Here is a 17,317-nt window from a genome sequence, read left to right as displayed (position 1 = left end):
ATAGATCACATCTTGGGTCACAAATCAAGCCTCAGTAAATTTAAGAAAATTGAAATCTTATCAAACATCTTTTCTGACCACAACGCTATGAGATTAGAAGTGAATTACAGGGAAAAAAAGGTAAAAACCACAAACACATGGAGGCTAAACAATACGATACTAAATAACCAAGAGATCACTGAAGAAATCTAAGAGGAAATCAGAAAATACCTAGAGACAGATGACAATGAAAACACGACGATCCAAAACCTATGGGATGCAGCAAAAGCAGTTCTAAGAGGGAAGTTTATAGCTATACAAGCCTACCTCAAGAAACAAGAAAAATCTCAAATAAACAATCTAACCTTACACCTAAGGGAACTAGAGAAAGAAGATGAAAGAAAACCCAAAGTTAGCAGGAGAGAAATCATAAAGATCAGAGCAGAAATAAATGAAATAGAAAAAAAGAAAACAGTAGCAAAGATCAATAAAACTAAAAGCTGGTTCTTTGAGAAGATAAACAAAATTGATAAACCATTAGCCAGACTCATCAGGAAAAAGAGGGAGAGGACTCAAACCAATAAAATTAGAAATGAAAAAGGAGAAGTTACAACAGACACTGCAGAAATACAAAGCATCCTAAGAGACTACTACAAGCAACTCTATGCCAATAAAGTGGACAACCTGGAAGAAATGGACAAATTCTTAGAAAGGTATAACCTTCCAAGACTGAACCAGGAAGAAATAGAAAATATGAACAGACCAATCACAAGTAATGGAATTGAAACTGTGATTAGAAATCTTCCAACAAACAAAAGTCCAGGACCAAATGGCTTCACAGGTGAATTCTATCAAATCTTTAGAGAAGAGCTAACACCCAGGCTTCTCAAACTCTTCCAAAAAGTTGCAGAGGAAGGAACACTCCCAAACTCATTCTATGAGGCCTCCATCACCCTGATACCAAAACCAGACAAAGATACTACAAAAAAAGAAAATTACAGATCAATATCACTGATGAATATAGATGCAAAAATCCTCAACAAAATTCTAGGAAACAGAATCCAACAACACATTAAAAGGATCATACACCATGATCAAGTGGGATTTATCCTAGGGATACAAGGATTCTTCAATATACGCAAATCAATCAATGTGATACACCATATTAACAAATTGAAGAATAAAAACCATATGATCATCTCAATAGACGCAGAAAAAGCTTTTGACAAAATTGAACACCGATTTATGATAAGAACTCTCCAGAAAGTGGGCATAGAGGGAAACTATTTCAACATAATAAAGGCCATATATGACAAACCCACAGCAAACATCATTCTCAATGGTGAAAAACTGAAAGCATTTCCTCTAAGATCAGGAACGAGACAAGGATGTCCACTCTCGCCACTATTATTCAACATAGTTTTGGAAGTCCTAGCAATGGCAATCAGAGATGAAAAAGAAATAAACATAATACAAATTGGAAAAGAAGAAGTAAAACTGTCACTGTTTGCAGATGATATGATACTATACATAGAGAATCCTAAGGATGCCACCAGAAAACTACTAGAGCTAATCAATGAATTTGGTAAAGTTGCAGGATACAAAATTAATGCACAGAAATCTCTTGCATTCCTATACACTAATGATGAAAAATCTGAAAGAGAAATTAAGGAAACACTCCCATTTACCACTGCAACAAAAAGAATAAAATACCTAGGAATAAACCTACCTAGGGAGACAAAAGCCTTGTATGCAGAAAACTATAAGACACTGATGAAAGAAATTAAAGATGATACCAACAGACGGGGAGATATACCATGTTCTTGGATTGGAAGAATCAATATTGTGAAAATGACTATACTACCCAAAGCAATCTATAGATTCAATGCAATCCCTATCAAATTACGAATTACAGAACTAGAACAAAAAATCTTAAAATTTGTATGGAGACGCAGAAGACCCTGAATAGCCAAAGGAGTCTTGAGGGAAAAAAACGGAGCTGGAGGAATCAGACTCCCTGACTTCAGACTATACTACAAAGCTACAGTAATCAAGACAGTATGGTACTGGCACAAGAACAGAAACATAGATCAATGGAACAAGACAGAAAGCCCAGAGGTAAACCCACACACCTATGGTCAACTAATCCATGACAAAGGAGGCAAGGATATACAATGGAGAAAGGACAGTCTCTTCAGTAAGTGGTGCTGGAAAACTGGGCAGCTACATGGAAAAGAATGAAATTAGAACACTCCCTAACACCATACACAAAAATAAACTCAAAATGGATTACAGACCTACATGTAAGACCGGGCACTATAAAACTCTTAGAGGAAAACATAGGAAGAACACTCTTTGACATAAATCACAGCAAGATCTTTTTTGATCCACCTCCTAGAGTAATGGAAGTAAAAAAAAAAATAAACAAATGGGACCTAATGAAACTTCAAAGCTTTTGCACAGTAAAGGAAACCATAAACAAGATGAATAGACAACCCTCAGAATGGGAGAAAATATTTGCAAACAAATCAACAGACAGAGGATTAATCTACAAAATATACAAACAGCTCATGCAGCTTAATATTAAAAAAACAAACAACCCAATCCAAAAATGGGCAGAAGACCTAAATAGACATTTCTCCAAAGAAGACATACAGATGGCCAAGAAGCACATGAAAAGCTGCTCAACATCACTAATTATTAGAGAAATGCAAATCAAAACTAAAATGAGGTATCACCTCACACCAGTTAGAATGGTCATCATCAGAAAATCTACAAACAACAAATGCTTGAGAGGGTGTGGAGAAAAAGGAACCCTCTTGCACTGTTGGTGGGAACATAAATTGATACAGCCACTATGGAGAACAGTATGGAGGTTCCTTAAAAAACTAAAAATAGAATTACCATATGATCCAGCAGTCCCACTACTGGGCATATACCCAGAGAAAACCATAATTCAAAAAGACACATGCACCCCAATGTTCATTGCAGTGCTATTTACGATAGCCAGGTCATGGGAGTAACCTACATGCCCATTGACAGACGAATGGATAAAGAAGATGTGGTACATATATACAATGGAATATTACTCAGCCATAAAAAGGAACGAAGTTGGGTCATTTGTTGAGACGTGGATGAATCTAGAGACTGTCATGCAGAGTGAAGTAAGTCAGAAAGAGAAAAACAAATATTGTATATTAACACATATATGTGGAACCTAGAAAAATGGTACAGATGAACCGGTTTGTGGGGCAGAAATTGAGACACAGATGTAGAGAACAAACATATGGACACCAGGGGGGGAAAGCCGTGGGGGGGTGGTGGTGGTGGTGTGATGAGTTGGGAGATTGGGATTGATATGTATACACTGATGTGTATAAAATTGATGACTAAGAAGAACCTGCTGTATAAAAAAAAATTAAATTAAATTAAAAAATTTAAAAAATATATTTGTGAAAATCACACATACTGTAGTTTCATTATTTGAAGTTTGATGATACTTGATTTTCACAATGAATTGTTCTTTATTAATGAAAGAAATGAAGTTCTTAGAATTTAAAATTTAAGTTTATATATATGTATTAATTTTCAGTTAATTTTATATTTTATTTGTTTCTGTTACTTAGAGTTTAGATTTATAGTTTTTAGTTACTTTAGTTGGGTATTTTGAGTAATCTGTCGCCAAATTTAGTGTAGGAATAACATAGTTTTATAATTATAGAGCAAAAAAATTTGAAGACCATGATCTTTTTACCTGTAGATGGCTCAATTCAGTGTTTGTAAATTAAGCTGTAGGACAGTAATTACTATTCAACCTCCCCTAGATAAGGTGGGTAAGTTTGTGGAGGTGGAGCAGAAAACATGTTTATTCTCGACATCTCTCAACAATCAAGATGGAGGACCAGACCCAATGTTTTCTTTATCTCATTGCAGTGTTCTGTGAAAAGGTCAGGAGGTTACAGCAGCATTTTGCCAGATTTGGAAGAACAAAGCTATGGAGAGTGAAAGTGCAGACAACATTAGATTTCAAGCCAATAGTGGCTGTGTCTAAGACTGGAAAGAGAGATGCAGTATACAGACAATAAAATGTGTGGGACTGTCAATCTAAGTGAATCACAGCAGTTTAGTATTTCCTGAAAAATTGGTGAAGGTTGTTTAGAAGTGTTACCTCCCATGAGGCTTTTAATCCTATAGATGTTGTTTGTTTTGGAAGTGAATCTCTCCGAGTCTTTGTTAAACATAGTAATTCTAATGTTTTTCTCCCTCATGCTTTATATTCCATGAGTCCTTGATGTTGTCACCCAAAGTTGTTGTGACAGAGACTGCAAGCTCTTGACTGTAGTCTCTTCTCTTCCTCCATAATTGTTAGGATTGTGGATACCCAGTTCTTCATTTGCCATCATCTCTTGCACCTAAGTGTGGCCACGTGACTAAGTTCTCTGTGATTGAATGTGAACAGGAGTGATTTATGCCTCTTCTAGTCCTAGTCGCGTGGACTTCTTCCCTGCCACCGCCCCCCACCTTGGTTGATAGTGGCAGAGTCATTATCACCCTGGGTCTGACTGACTGTGTGAAGCACAGCTCCCTGATCCCACCCTGACCCCAGTCCTAGCCTGTCTTCTCGGGGCTCCTATGAGAGAGAAATGAACACACTTCTTTTGTGTTTGAGCCATTACATTTGAGGAATTTAGCTTACTCTCTCTAATGTAGTGGAGAAAGGATTAGTTGGTGAGAGCCTTAATCACTGAGAAGGGAAATGAATTATTTTTTGATGACGGTGAATTAACTTTGTTAGCTACGCTTGTTTCCTATATTCTCCTGGTGTGAAAGCTCACCTAACTGCCCACGAGTAGATTCAACCTCACCACGGACATTAAAACCAACAGGAGAATATAAAGCGCTTCAGATCACTGGCTAATTGACCACTTTCAACATTGTTAATGTAACTCATCCCTGTGATTTAGCCCCAATCTTATGGATTTCTGTTTTATCCCTCAGTGACATCATGCCAATTCTCAAGGAGCTAAACTTCTTCCTGAACTCAGGCTCCTCTGACTTGGTCTACTCATCTCTTCTTTGAATAGTGGACTTCAGCGAATTTGCCTGCTGCTTGAACCCCTGTGTATCACTTATAGTCTTGGCTAAGGTCCCCAGTCTGGGTCTTGTACTTGGTTCAGGATTTTGCCAAATAAATCGTATGCTACATCTTCTACACCTTTCCTGTTCTGGCTTCTTGCCCCTCCACTGCTGCCCCCTCTTGCAGTCAGTCCTCCATGTAGCATAAAGGATAATGTACCAAATTTGAATCTCTTTCAAATTATATTTATGTTTGTTTTTTTCTCTAATGATAACCAAGCACCTTCTTCTATGTTGTAACTCCCAGTATTCAGTTAAATGTGAAAAGCTATATTCTTCTCTTTCTGGCCTTCCCTAATTCATATACTGATAAAATTCTCACCAGTTATACTGTCCATTTTGTTGTTGTTGTTGTTATTCCTGTAGTCAGAAGCTAGAATTTGTGAATTTTACTGTCCTTTTTGGAAAGATATCATAGAAGCAAAAATTATTCTTTATTGTAGGAGAAAATTGGTAATGTATAACTGAAAGAAGGCAACAGAAGTAATATATACCTAGTATCAGTAATTACTTTAAAAAGTTAAGTACGTGGAACCCTGTTTTAAAATCTAAATATGAAAAAAAGAAAAAATTGAATTATCCAGTTTTTATATGTTGCAGTCACTTGGCAGGAGTGCCTGAGAATTTAGTGCTCCAAATTTTAAGACTTAAGCCAGAAGTTATTAATACTTTTGCCTGAATCTGCACTTAAGAAGAGATTCATTTTACTGGAATTTTTACTCTATTAAAATAAAAAACAGCCAAAATGAAAAATAAATCCCATAAGGCATCTTATTACAATAGATAACTTAAACAATTACCAACATTAGTTACGAAGATGGTATGTTTGAACAACTTTGAAAAGATGGATACACCTAGGTTATAGTGTGGTACCTTTCTCACTAAAGCTTTAGGTTCTCTTTTATTATCTCAGTCTAGATTCCCAGCTTGGGATCAGAAGCCTCTCTTCTGGTTGTCCTTCACTGCCACCTGACCCACACTTAGTATCCCTTTGGCTGTTTATTATCCGGTTGCCAATTATCTTTTCATCCATAAGCATTCATTCATTCATGCAATAAACATTTACCAAGCCTCATAGATATGCCAGGCACTATGTTAATCATATGTAGACAGGTAATTGCAACACAGTATGAATGGGGAGGAAAGAGTACAAGCTATAGAGTAGTAGGATATATAAAGGAAATAGCTAGGATTTATCCAAGGTACAGGGTTAACTCTCAGGGAAGGTGTATTGTCAAAGTCTAAGATACGTTAATACAAGGGATGTGATTAAGTAGGATTGATTTGGAGTAGCATCTTATATAGTAGAGAGGGTGTGGCAGCAGAAGGTTTTCTTGCAGGTCGCTTTCCTAACAGTCTGAGTAAAAGAATCACATAGACCATTTGATATGGAGCAAAGATTCATCTCCTTGGCAATAGCTACAAAGGTATCAGGGCTCACCTCCGGAGAAACTGAAAAGCTGAGCAGGAAACGGAAGTTGATGTAAAATATTCCTGGAGCTGGCCATTGCTCAGAGACCAGTACAGTTCCCGGAGCTCATTCCAGGCATAGAGTGAAGTTAGACTCATTCTTGTTTTTATCAACAGGCTATGACTAGACTTTGGTTAGGATTAGCTTAGTTGGTTTCATAAAGTTCTAGCAGTGGACAACCACTGAATTTGTTGATAACTAGCGGATCTCTATAGCAGAGAGAGTCTAGAATGAGGCATCAGGGAGACCTGGTAAGTAGCAGCTTAATACCAAGCACTGGAGTGGGGAGCTTAGCATGTACTGTAGTTCCAGGGGAGCTACTGAAGGATCAGGAGAAGGTCTCAGGCACAGGTAGGAAATCAGGTACTGGAACTGGGAAATAAAGGATGGATTCTGATAGGAATCAAATCAGGAGCTCAGTTCCTGGACCCAGAACAAGACAGACACCACCACCCAAATCTCTGGCCTTAAAATCTTTGGACACCTCCAACTTGAGACAGGGTTGGTTCCAGAGACTGATGTGAAGCAACCACAAATAGTCCTTAAGTATCTTCAACCTCAGATGGTGAGAGGAAGGGGGAGTCAAGGACACTATTTCAGTATCAGAGTTCTCACAGTAAAGACTCTGGTTCTTACAAAAACCAGGGAAAACTTGAATTCAAGGTACAAATAATATTAATTGAATTCAATCTCTGTTTTTTTTAACAATGTCTTTTTTTTTTTTTTTTTTGGCTGCACTGGGTCTTCGTTGCTGCTCACGGGCTTTCTCTAGTTGCGGTGAGCGGGGGCTGCTCTTCATTGCAGTGCACTGGCTTCTCATTGCGGTGGCTTCTCTTGTTGTGGAGCATGGTATCTAGGCACGTGGGCTTCAGTAGTTGTGGCACGCAGACTCAGTAGTTGTGGCTCGTGGGCTCTAGAGTGCAGGCTCAGTAGTTGTGGCGCATGGGCTTAGTTGCTCTGCAGCATGTGGGATTTTCCCAGACCAGGGATCAAACCCGTGTCCCCTGCATTGGCAGGCAGATTCTTAACCACTGCGCCACCAGGGAAGTCCCGAATTCAATCTCTTAAGAAGTTTTAATTAGAGCAAAATTTTTAAATCGATAATTAATAAACTCCATGGTTTGATGTTCTACTTATTGCCTGACAAAAATTAGTTTCAGTCTTCCTGCATTTAAGAGCTTCCTCAATGTGTCTGCTGATAATAACACAAACTAAACAAAAAACAAAGAAAGAAGGCAAGAGTACATGCAGAAAAAGCATTTCACCTTATAAAGTAGGCCATTTTAAAGAGGCACCTACAGGAAAAAAATGGAACGTGGAAACTTTGTGTTGTGTTTACTTTGGAGAGATTACTTCTTAGAAGCTAAACTAGCTGGTCTTCAGCTCCATCTGTACTTCTTCTGCCCTCCAGCTTCTTAGAGGCTATTTCTTCTTCTAGCCATTATAAGCCTACAGGTTTTCTCTTTACTTTTTCTTAACGATTTAAAGGCTGTCACTTCCTCAACTTCCCAAGTATTTGTTTTTTAATTTGACTGTCAACCTATAGAAATTAAGAATTTTTCTTAAATGAACATGACTTGTATAACACCTGTCAGTCTCTTCCCTGTGGTTCACAAATGGTCTAGTTATACTTTACCACTTTTGAAAGGCTTATTTTTTAGGTACATAATATTGGATTTATAATAAAGATTTACATTTTAGCAATTAATGTCTTAACAACTAAATGGATATAATTCAGGCTTTTTGCTTTCTGGTTAATTTTCCCACTCACCTTAGGTACATTATACTTATTGTTAACTATATTGGCAATATATGATGTAAAAAGTATAATTTACTGAAACTACATATTATGAAAGATGTTTAGGTTAATTTTAGGTTTTAGAAATGAACTTTTAAAAGATATATTGGAGATTATATATATATATATATATATATATTTTTTTTTTTTTTTTTTTTTTTTTGGCCTTGCTGCACCGCATGCGGGATCTTAGTTCCCTGACCAGGGATTGAACCTGGGCCCACTGCAATGGAAGGGCGGAGTCCTAAGGGAATTCCCAAGATATACTGGATTTAGATGAGCAAAAAAGGTATTAAAGTAGATCGGCCAGTGAATACAGGTGTAATTAACCTGCTCCTTGTAATATAAGGATTATACCTACAGATTCAGGCCAGTATGCTCGAGGGAAATGGTTGTATTTGTTTTTTGAAAGGCTCAGATCATTAACATGATACAAGATCGTTGTCATGGCCAAGAGGATTAGAAAACCAGTTTGAGTATCATTTTCTACCTTTATTTATTGGTTCTTGTTTCTGAGTGTTCATAGTAGTGATGTTAAAATAACTTAAGAAGGTTTAGATTTTTTAAACTTTGGAAAGTTCAAAAGCAAAGCTGAATCTTTTAAAGGTCTGAGTTCCTTCTGACCTTTGGTGGTCTACTGGCCTGAAGCTGTCCGTTTTATCAGAGATTCTAGTCGGTCAGGTCAGGTGTCCTCAGCTGGCCTTCATGGACCACTGCTCCTTGTCAACCTCCAAAACACTGTAAAGTTTAACTTGGTTAGAACTCTACCACAGTAAAAAAAAAAATTATTCTTCATCTGTGCCATTAGAGTATTCATTAAGAAAATAGTCTGTTCATAAACTGCAGAGAAAGAGGCATGTAGACAACTGAAAGGTTTGAAAGTAGTTAGACATAATTAAACCAAGCTTATTTATTTACATTTGTCCCTAAAATAGTTTTAGATAAAGTTATCTACCAATTGACTAATTATTTTATAATTAATTCATTTGTATTTAGTAGGCACACACCAAGTGTCTGCTGAATGAATGAATTCACATTAGCTCAGTAGTTGATGTTAAATATTCATATTGGAAACCAAAAATAGTTAAAAGATAATGTAAATAGTATAGAATTTTGTCCAATTCCTTTTGAGTTTTTGTTCGGGGATTTCTGTTTATGCTTCTACTTGCCCAACACATTTTAATTTTTGTTAGGGGACCACATTTATGTTGTTATTCTGGTAGAAAGGTAAAAAAACAAGAGGACCAAATGATCTCTAAAGACCATTCTAATTATAAACTCATTTATTTTCAGTGACCAAAGGAGACTAGGTAAACACCCATTCCTGATTTAAGGTGGAAGATAATTATCAAAACCAATAGTAAACATTGGATTTAATGGCAATTCATTAAAAGCATTCTCTGCAAACTATGGAACAAGACAAGAATGCTTAATATTCCTGATATTATTCAACGTCATTTTTAGAAACTTAAACCTTTAGTAATTAAGACAATGAAGATGAGGTTTAAATATTAAAAAGTAAAAGTTACAACTCTTACTATTTTGAAAGAACTTATGATTATCTACCTAGAAAATCCAAGAAAAGAGTTATTAAGATTAATGAAGGAATTTAGTAAGGTTAGTTGGATACAAAGCAAATTACTAGTCAGTAGCTTTCCCATTCATCAGAAATAACCAACTGAAAATGTAATAGCAATAAAAGGTTCCATTCACAATTACACAGAAACTATGAAATGTATAAGTAAATCTACCAAAATTATTTTAAAACTTATATGAGAAAACTGTAAAACTTTACTGAAAGATGTAGTTGAAGACCTGAATAAATAGACATCTGTGTTCCCAGTTGGGAAAAATCAAGTCATCCTAAATTACACCAAAATTCAATGTCCTCCCAAACAAAATATCAGTGGGATTTTTTTTTTTTTTTTTTTTTTTGGCCACGCTGCATGGCATGTGGGATCTTAGTTCCCTGACCACGCCCCCTGCATTGGAATTGTGGTCTTAACCACTGGACTGCAGGGAAGTCCCTCAGTGGGGTTTTTAAAACAGAATTTGACATCTTAATTTCACAGTTCACTTAGAAGAAAAAATTGCATATCAATCAGCACAAATATTTTTAAAAGATTGACAGTAAGATAGAGTCTTGCTTTACCTAATGTCAGAAACATAATCAAAAGCTATAGCAATTAAAGCAGTATGGCATTTGAGTACGAACAGGCAAATCAGTCAGTGTAAGAGAACAGAAAGTGTAAAAACCAACCCAGGGACTTCCCTGGTGGCGCAGTGGTTGGGAGTCCACCTACCAATGCAGGGAACACAGGTTCGATCCCTGGTCCAGGAGGATCCCACATGCCGCAGAGCAACTAAGCCTGTGTGCTCACCTCAACTAGAGAAAGCCTGAGCGCAGCAACGAAGACCCAACAGCAGACAAAAATTTAAATTAATTAATTAATTAATTTTAAAAAAACCAACCCAAGTATTGATTTCCTGTTCTGTTCTCTATCCCATGCCATCCTCCAGCCAGATGAGCTCAGTCCTCCCAGTTGATGATAACTCGACTGTTCTAAGATCAGGCCAGTTTACTGTGATCTCATGAGAAAATTGTTTTTTACTTTCTACAAGTCCATGGTTCATTTGAGCAGTTCCCGGGTGTATTATTACACTATGTGATTTATTACACTACATTGATCAGAGGCAATGGAGGAGGCAACACAACTGCAGTAGCAGGAAGCCCATTTAAGCACCAAGGCTTTGGTTATCTCTTTTTTATGTAAATCCTATTCTTCCCTTTTAGGATATTTATTTTTTTGTCTGGGGCACAAACCATTCCCAAACTCCTCCCCACACCTTCTTTTAAGGTGATAAACAGACCAGTAGGCACCTAGTGCCATTATCAAAAATGATGGGTACTTTTGCTAAGGCAACAAGAGGTAGAACTCATACATACAGTGGAGTTTTAATGACAACCTTGAACTCAGATTTCTTCTGATACCGTTCCTTGGGTGTTTAAAGAATACAAATTGTTCCACAGTTCTGCCTTTTTTTTTCTTTTCTTTCTCTTAATATAGGATGGATTAGAGGCAAGAACCATAGTCCATTACTGTAAAATTTTAGGGAAGCAGTGAGTGCTTAAACAAAGGTAGTAACAGTGGGTGGATGTGAGAAATTAGAGAGAGAACCACAGGCTTCATTAATTGATTGTTAGTAGACATTAAGGAGAAAGAGGAGTTGTCAGCATCAGCTCACAGGTGGATCAGATTCCCAGCTGCAGCGGTCAAGCAGCTTTGGCCTGCTGGGACTGGGCTTAAGGAAGGAAAGTTTGATGAGAAAACACAGGCACCTCATGAGCAGTAATGGCAGCACCAGGTAAGGGCAGAAGTCACAGATCAAGTCCATATTAGGTCATAGGAAATAGGCAAAAATTGTGGTTCCGGACGTTAGATTGAAACATGACTTCAGATTGTGGTGCAGAAACAGTGAGTGCTCCCCACTCAGTGGTCCTCCAGGAAATTCAGTGGAGATGAGTCATGGTTGATTGGGGCCACCTAGGTCCAAGGAAATGGCTTAGCAAGAAGAAAGCAGGAGAGTAAACTGTGGTCACAGACAGTATTGGTTTCCCTGCCCAAAGAGGAAGAAGAAACCGCTGGGATATATATGCAGAAGGGGACTTAAGATGGTAGATTGATCCCTGAGGAATATTCAGGGAGGAGTATTCAGGGAGATTATCGCTTGTTATTGACCCTGAGTGATTGAGTGTCTCCTTACCCATGGTAGAGTCAAAATAACTTCCCAATACAAATGGATTACCTGAGTATTGCTATTAATATACTGCTGAGCTAGCTTATGTCTGGTACCAGGTTGCTTTATCTTTCTAAAGCACCATTTTCTTTGTGTCATTGTTCCACTTAAGAATCTCCTAAAGCCATTTGCTTTCTGTCAGATTAAATCCTGGTGCTTTAGTCTTGCCTTCAGAAATTGGTATCAGTTTACCTACCCTTTTACATGAATGCAAATGTTCTGTTCCAGGAAGACTATTACCATCTTCAAATATGCCGTGTAAACCTAGAATGCTCATATCTCTTCCTGACATTAAAATTCATATTTTCTTCTTCCTGAAGCCTTCATATTAACCTCAATCTATTGTGCTTTTCTTCTATTTACTCTAACTTGACTTATTCTCTTTTCCATGTTTGTACCTTTTGTCTCTCCAAGTAGTATTTTGTCCCTCCATATAGATTGTATATTCCTTAAGGGCTGAGATTGTAGATTCTCCCTATTTATATGATTCTCCCTATTTATACATGCCACTAAAAAATGGCATTAAAATTTTTCTTTTTAATTTTTTATTTGACTACTTCTGTAATGTTTTGAAAAGTCTTAGTCTTCAGAACAGTGGGAAAAGATTACTTATTTGCCTGGCTTTTCATTTAGTAAGGTGTAACTTAGAAATACAAAATGTCGTTTCCTTACTGAAAGTTCTTATGGTTTGTTTGATAAAACTTCTCAAAATATTAGATGTTTAAATAATTTTGACAATTTGTACATAATTTGCATAGTGACTTAGTAGACATAGAAGAGACAATAAAGAGATTAAGCTTGTCATCCTAAATAAGAATTTTTTTCTGATATAAAATAATTTTTTATGAAATGTGTGAAAATACAATTTTTATATTGTTGCTAGTCATGTAAATTGCTATAAACTCCCTGGAGGCAGTTTGATAATATGTATGAAATGATTTTGTTTGACCAATCAAGTTTACTCCTAGGAGTTTACCCCAAGGAACTACTTGTAGATATATTTAAATATTCTCAAGGCTGGTCGTTATAACATTGTTTTATAATAGTAAAGTACTATGAATTACCTAAATAGTCAACCAGTTAGAATTCATTAATTGTGTTAGGCTACAAACATTTACCATTAAATATTATATAGTTACTAAAAATGGTCTACTAGACTATTTAGTGACATGGAAAAATGACACATGATATATTAACACATTATTGACTGGAGGATTTTGTAGCCATAATACGTCTCTGGTCAAAAATGCATTAATAAGTAAAAAGGATCAGATTACTGAACAGCATAGTATAACCCCAATTTTTTGCCAAAAAAGAAAACAAAAACAATTATGTCTATAAAATTTTAAATTCTGTCTTCTAAATTATATGTAGTAACTATGGAATCAGGAAAAAATCATTTTATTAAAAAATTTGTTATAGTTCAGAGAGAAAATAAATAATAGTGAGAAATTATTTATCTACAAGGAAAGATCTTTAAGTAAGACAAAAGGAGATCCCCTTCCCCCCATATACACACACTCTTGATTCTGCTCATCTTAACCTTAGGTAGAATTCAGAGTGAACCTTGGTGGTAACTCTACTGTAGTGATCTAGACTTAGCAACTTCAGTTCGAATCTAAGCTCTACCACTAAGTGGTTTCCTTAGTGGTCGCCATGAACAGCCTATCAGGCTTTCCCTTTCTTCTTTTAGAAGATTAATAGACTACAATGAAAAGAGTTCTGATTAAATAAATAAGCCTATATAGAGAGTACATAGTAGGCATTCAGCAAGTGTTGGTGTTCCTTCTGAAGAAACTACTAGGTCAGAAATTTAATGTTCTCTGAGACTGAAACTGAAGAAATAAATCACAGGTCCTTCAAAGTGCCAGTGTAAAGTCTTCAGAACCTTAATGATATTCATTGTAGGATCTTTTGAACATTAGTTCATTGTATTCATGTGGGTAATTATTTATAATATGATTAAGTTCTCCAGAAGACAATATTTTCACACTTTTTCATTTATTCTGTTAATTCACTATCAACATAATTGAAAACATTTATCTTCTAAAAGGAGGTGTTACTTCACACAGTCCAGACTTACTTGCTTTCTTTACTTTAGGTTGCTGTTGGCAGAACAGACATTGAAGACCTAGATCTCTATGCAACATCTCGGGAAAAGCGATTTCGTTTGTTTGCGACTGTAGAATGTGAAGGGCAGTTATTCATGACTCCATATGATTTTATTTTGGCTGTTACAACAGATGAGCCCAAATGTAAGTATATTTCTTCAGTTATCTCAATAATTTTATAAGATTTTTCTCTTGTCTCTAGTTTGTAAAAATGTGGAGCAGTATAAGTTTTCAGAACTAGTAACTAAGCAAGCAATGTGGTGTTTCAAAAGATACTATGCTCTACAATGTTACCAGACTAATATATCTTATCAGCTCCTACTGGTATCTTTTCTGTTTTCAGAAATTTCTATTGTTTCGTCTTTCTCAGTACATCCAACTAAACACTACCTTACTCTTTATAATAGGTTCTTACTCTGCCAAGTCAGTTCTTATATCCAGTCTAAACAGAATAACTCAGAGTGCTGGCTCCAGTTAGACCTGGACAAAAATTCTAACCATATCTCTTCTGAATATGTCATGGCTCCTGCAGTGTAAATATAAGTTAATTGTTTTTCACCTTTCCATGTGTTAGAGCAGTGGTTCTCAAATTTTGGGGCATTATGTACATTCTTGCAAAGTTACTTTAATGTCTGACTTAATAGAAGCCATCTGGATTCTCATATCTGCTTCTGTGTTCAATTTGTTGCAATGTATTGTTTTTCAGGAAGTATCTGAACAAAATCTGCCTCACACATATAGAAGTAGGAAAAGGGAAGAGTATTTCAGTAGTCTTTTAGATAATTGTAGATATTCTTCTTTGGTACTGTATCAGTACTTGGCTAATGGTAGTTTCTTAAAGTTTAGTTGCAATGTGGACTTTGAAACTTTTTTGTTATCTGTTTTGTTAAAATACATTGGCCTACATTGCACTTTGAATGGATCTTTTTCCCTTATATAATCTTGCAAGATCAACTGGAAAATGTTGTTTTATTAAATTATGCAGATATTCCAAATGTTGACGTATTTCATTACACAATATTTTTTAAAAATCACATTCACTAATATTGTCATAATCTCATCAGAAAAGTTTTTACTTATTGGAAAGCTGTCAAATTCGTGGTGTATACAAGTTTTCCAATATTCTGATTTTTACTTGAAATCTCAAATGTTATCATTAACAACAAATACTGTCAGTTTTCTTTAAGCAAGAAGCAACTTTGTTCATTTGTACAAAAATGTCTGCCAAATACCCAGGTCTCAATAACCATAATTTGTCAGTTATTCTTTCAAGTAAAAATTGGGTTCCATGAAAAAAAGGAATTAGTTCAGTTCACAACTCAAATAATCACAGAGTACTTTTTCTCGAGACAACCATAGTACTTTGGAAGGCAGCAGAAGTGCTTTTATGCACCCTTCCCATTTCATCTCACAGAATATTAAATGACATGTAGTCAAGGACAGCTATCAAATGCCAGGCACTGCACTAGGCACTGGAGATACAGTGGTGAGGGGAACGAAAGGTAAATGTTCTCCACCCTCATGGTGCTTGCAGTCTGGTGGAGGAAGCCAACACTGATCAACAAAATTTACATATAAACAACAAAATATAACTCAGTGCCATGAAAGAAAGTTTCCTGATGCTATGAGAGTGTATTTTTGAGAAGTGACCTACTCAGGTAGCTCAGAGAAATCTTCCTTGGGGAAATAAATATCACCATGAAATATGAACCATAAGAGCTAACTAGGTAAATGGGAAATTGGGAGTGGAGAATTTCAGCAGAAGAAACAGCGTGTGCTGAGGTGCCATGACAAGAAGGAGTGTGATACATTTGAGGAGTGGAAAAAAGATCTGGGTGGCTCTAAGTGCAAAGAGCAAGGAGGAGTATGGTATGTGGAATATGGGTATGTGGGGTAGGGCCAAATCATTCAGAGTCTGTAAGCTGATATTAAACATTATTGTTTTTATCCTAAAAGTAATGGAAAATTGTGGTAGTGGTTTAAGCTGCAGGAGAATTTGGTGTATTAAAAAACCAAATTCAACTAAGTAAATTTTAAAGATCTTATTGGCTTTATTCAACGATTCATGAATTGAGAAGCATCCAATCTAGCAGATATAAAGGAGCTCTGAGGAGCTGTACAAAATGAAAGGCCTTTTATAGGCAGAAGGAAGCAGGAACAAGTAAGTTATAATAGGCAAAAAAAAGCAGGTTGGTTATTGTGAGGTCACATGCCTTCAGGAGATGGTAGGGGTCTATCAGACCCCTATCAGACAGATGACCTAACTGCTGCTGATCAGGTGATTCCTGATGACTGGTTTAAGATTCCATGTGGGAGAGAACTGACACTGTAATTAAGTCTCAGTTGGGTGACATGGGGCTTAGCATCGGCAACTCCATTTTGGGCCTGTTGTCTTGTTTTCAACAGGTGCCTGCCATGATTATATTCTGTTTTGAAAGATCTCAGGGTGGAGACAGATTACAGAGGTCCAGAGTGGCCATGAGCAGATCAGAGAGGAGACTCTTGTCCAAGCCTCAAAAGCTTCTAACAATGGTGGCAATGGTAATGATGGAGTAGTGAGTACTAAGGATTTCTGGTTGGCTTAACTGGATGGATGGCAGTAGGGACTGGCGTTAAAGGGAAAAATCACAACTTCAGTTTTGGACATGATGTAGTTAAATGCCTCAGATATGTAAAAGAGGAGATATCAAGGAGGCAGTAGGATCTAGCTCTTGATCATTGATTTCAATTCACTGAAAATCAACGTACCAAATAATTAGTTGTTTGATAATCTGCTTGAAACTGTCAAATGAATGCCTTAAGTTAGGTTAGAACAGTTATAGCCATCTCTTCTTCAGAGATAGAGTTATGGCAAAACCAAACTTAAAATAAATCCTCAAGGTCTAATGGATAGCATGGTGACTGTAGTTGATAATATTGTACAGCATTGTATAATTAAAACTTGCTAAGAGAACAGATCTTAAGCATTCTCAACAACAAAAAAGGTAACTGTGAGGTGAAAGAAAAATGTATAAAAGTTCAAAA

General features: G+C 36.4%; 1 protein-coding gene across 5 annotated transcripts in view; it reads left to right on the top strand.

The window, feature by feature from the left end:
* The window catches only part of MICU3 (mitochondrial calcium uptake family member 3), a 117,147-nt gene that overhangs the window by 27,194 nt on the left and 72,636 nt on the right, over window positions 1–17,317 (top strand). For all 5 annotated transcript variants that reach the window (XR_009499862.1, XR_009499861.1, XM_059909265.1 and 2 more), the window contains exon 2: window positions 14,284–14,437. Coding sequence is in view for 3 of the 5 variants with exons in the window: in XM_059909265.1 (XP_059765248.1) it covers window positions 14,284–14,437 (154 nt within the window). In the remaining 2 variants the exon portion in view is untranslated. The remainder of the gene's footprint in view (window positions 1–14,283; window positions 14,438–17,317) is intronic.

Source organism: Balaenoptera ricei, chromosome 21 (genome assembly GCF_028023285.1).
Source record: "Balaenoptera ricei isolate mBalRic1 chromosome 21, mBalRic1.hap2, whole genome shotgun sequence".
In the NCBI taxonomy this organism is placed as follows: Eukaryota; Metazoa; Chordata; class Mammalia; order Artiodactyla; family Balaenopteridae; genus Balaenoptera; species Balaenoptera ricei.
This window is presented reverse-complemented; position numbering and strand designations above follow the sequence as displayed.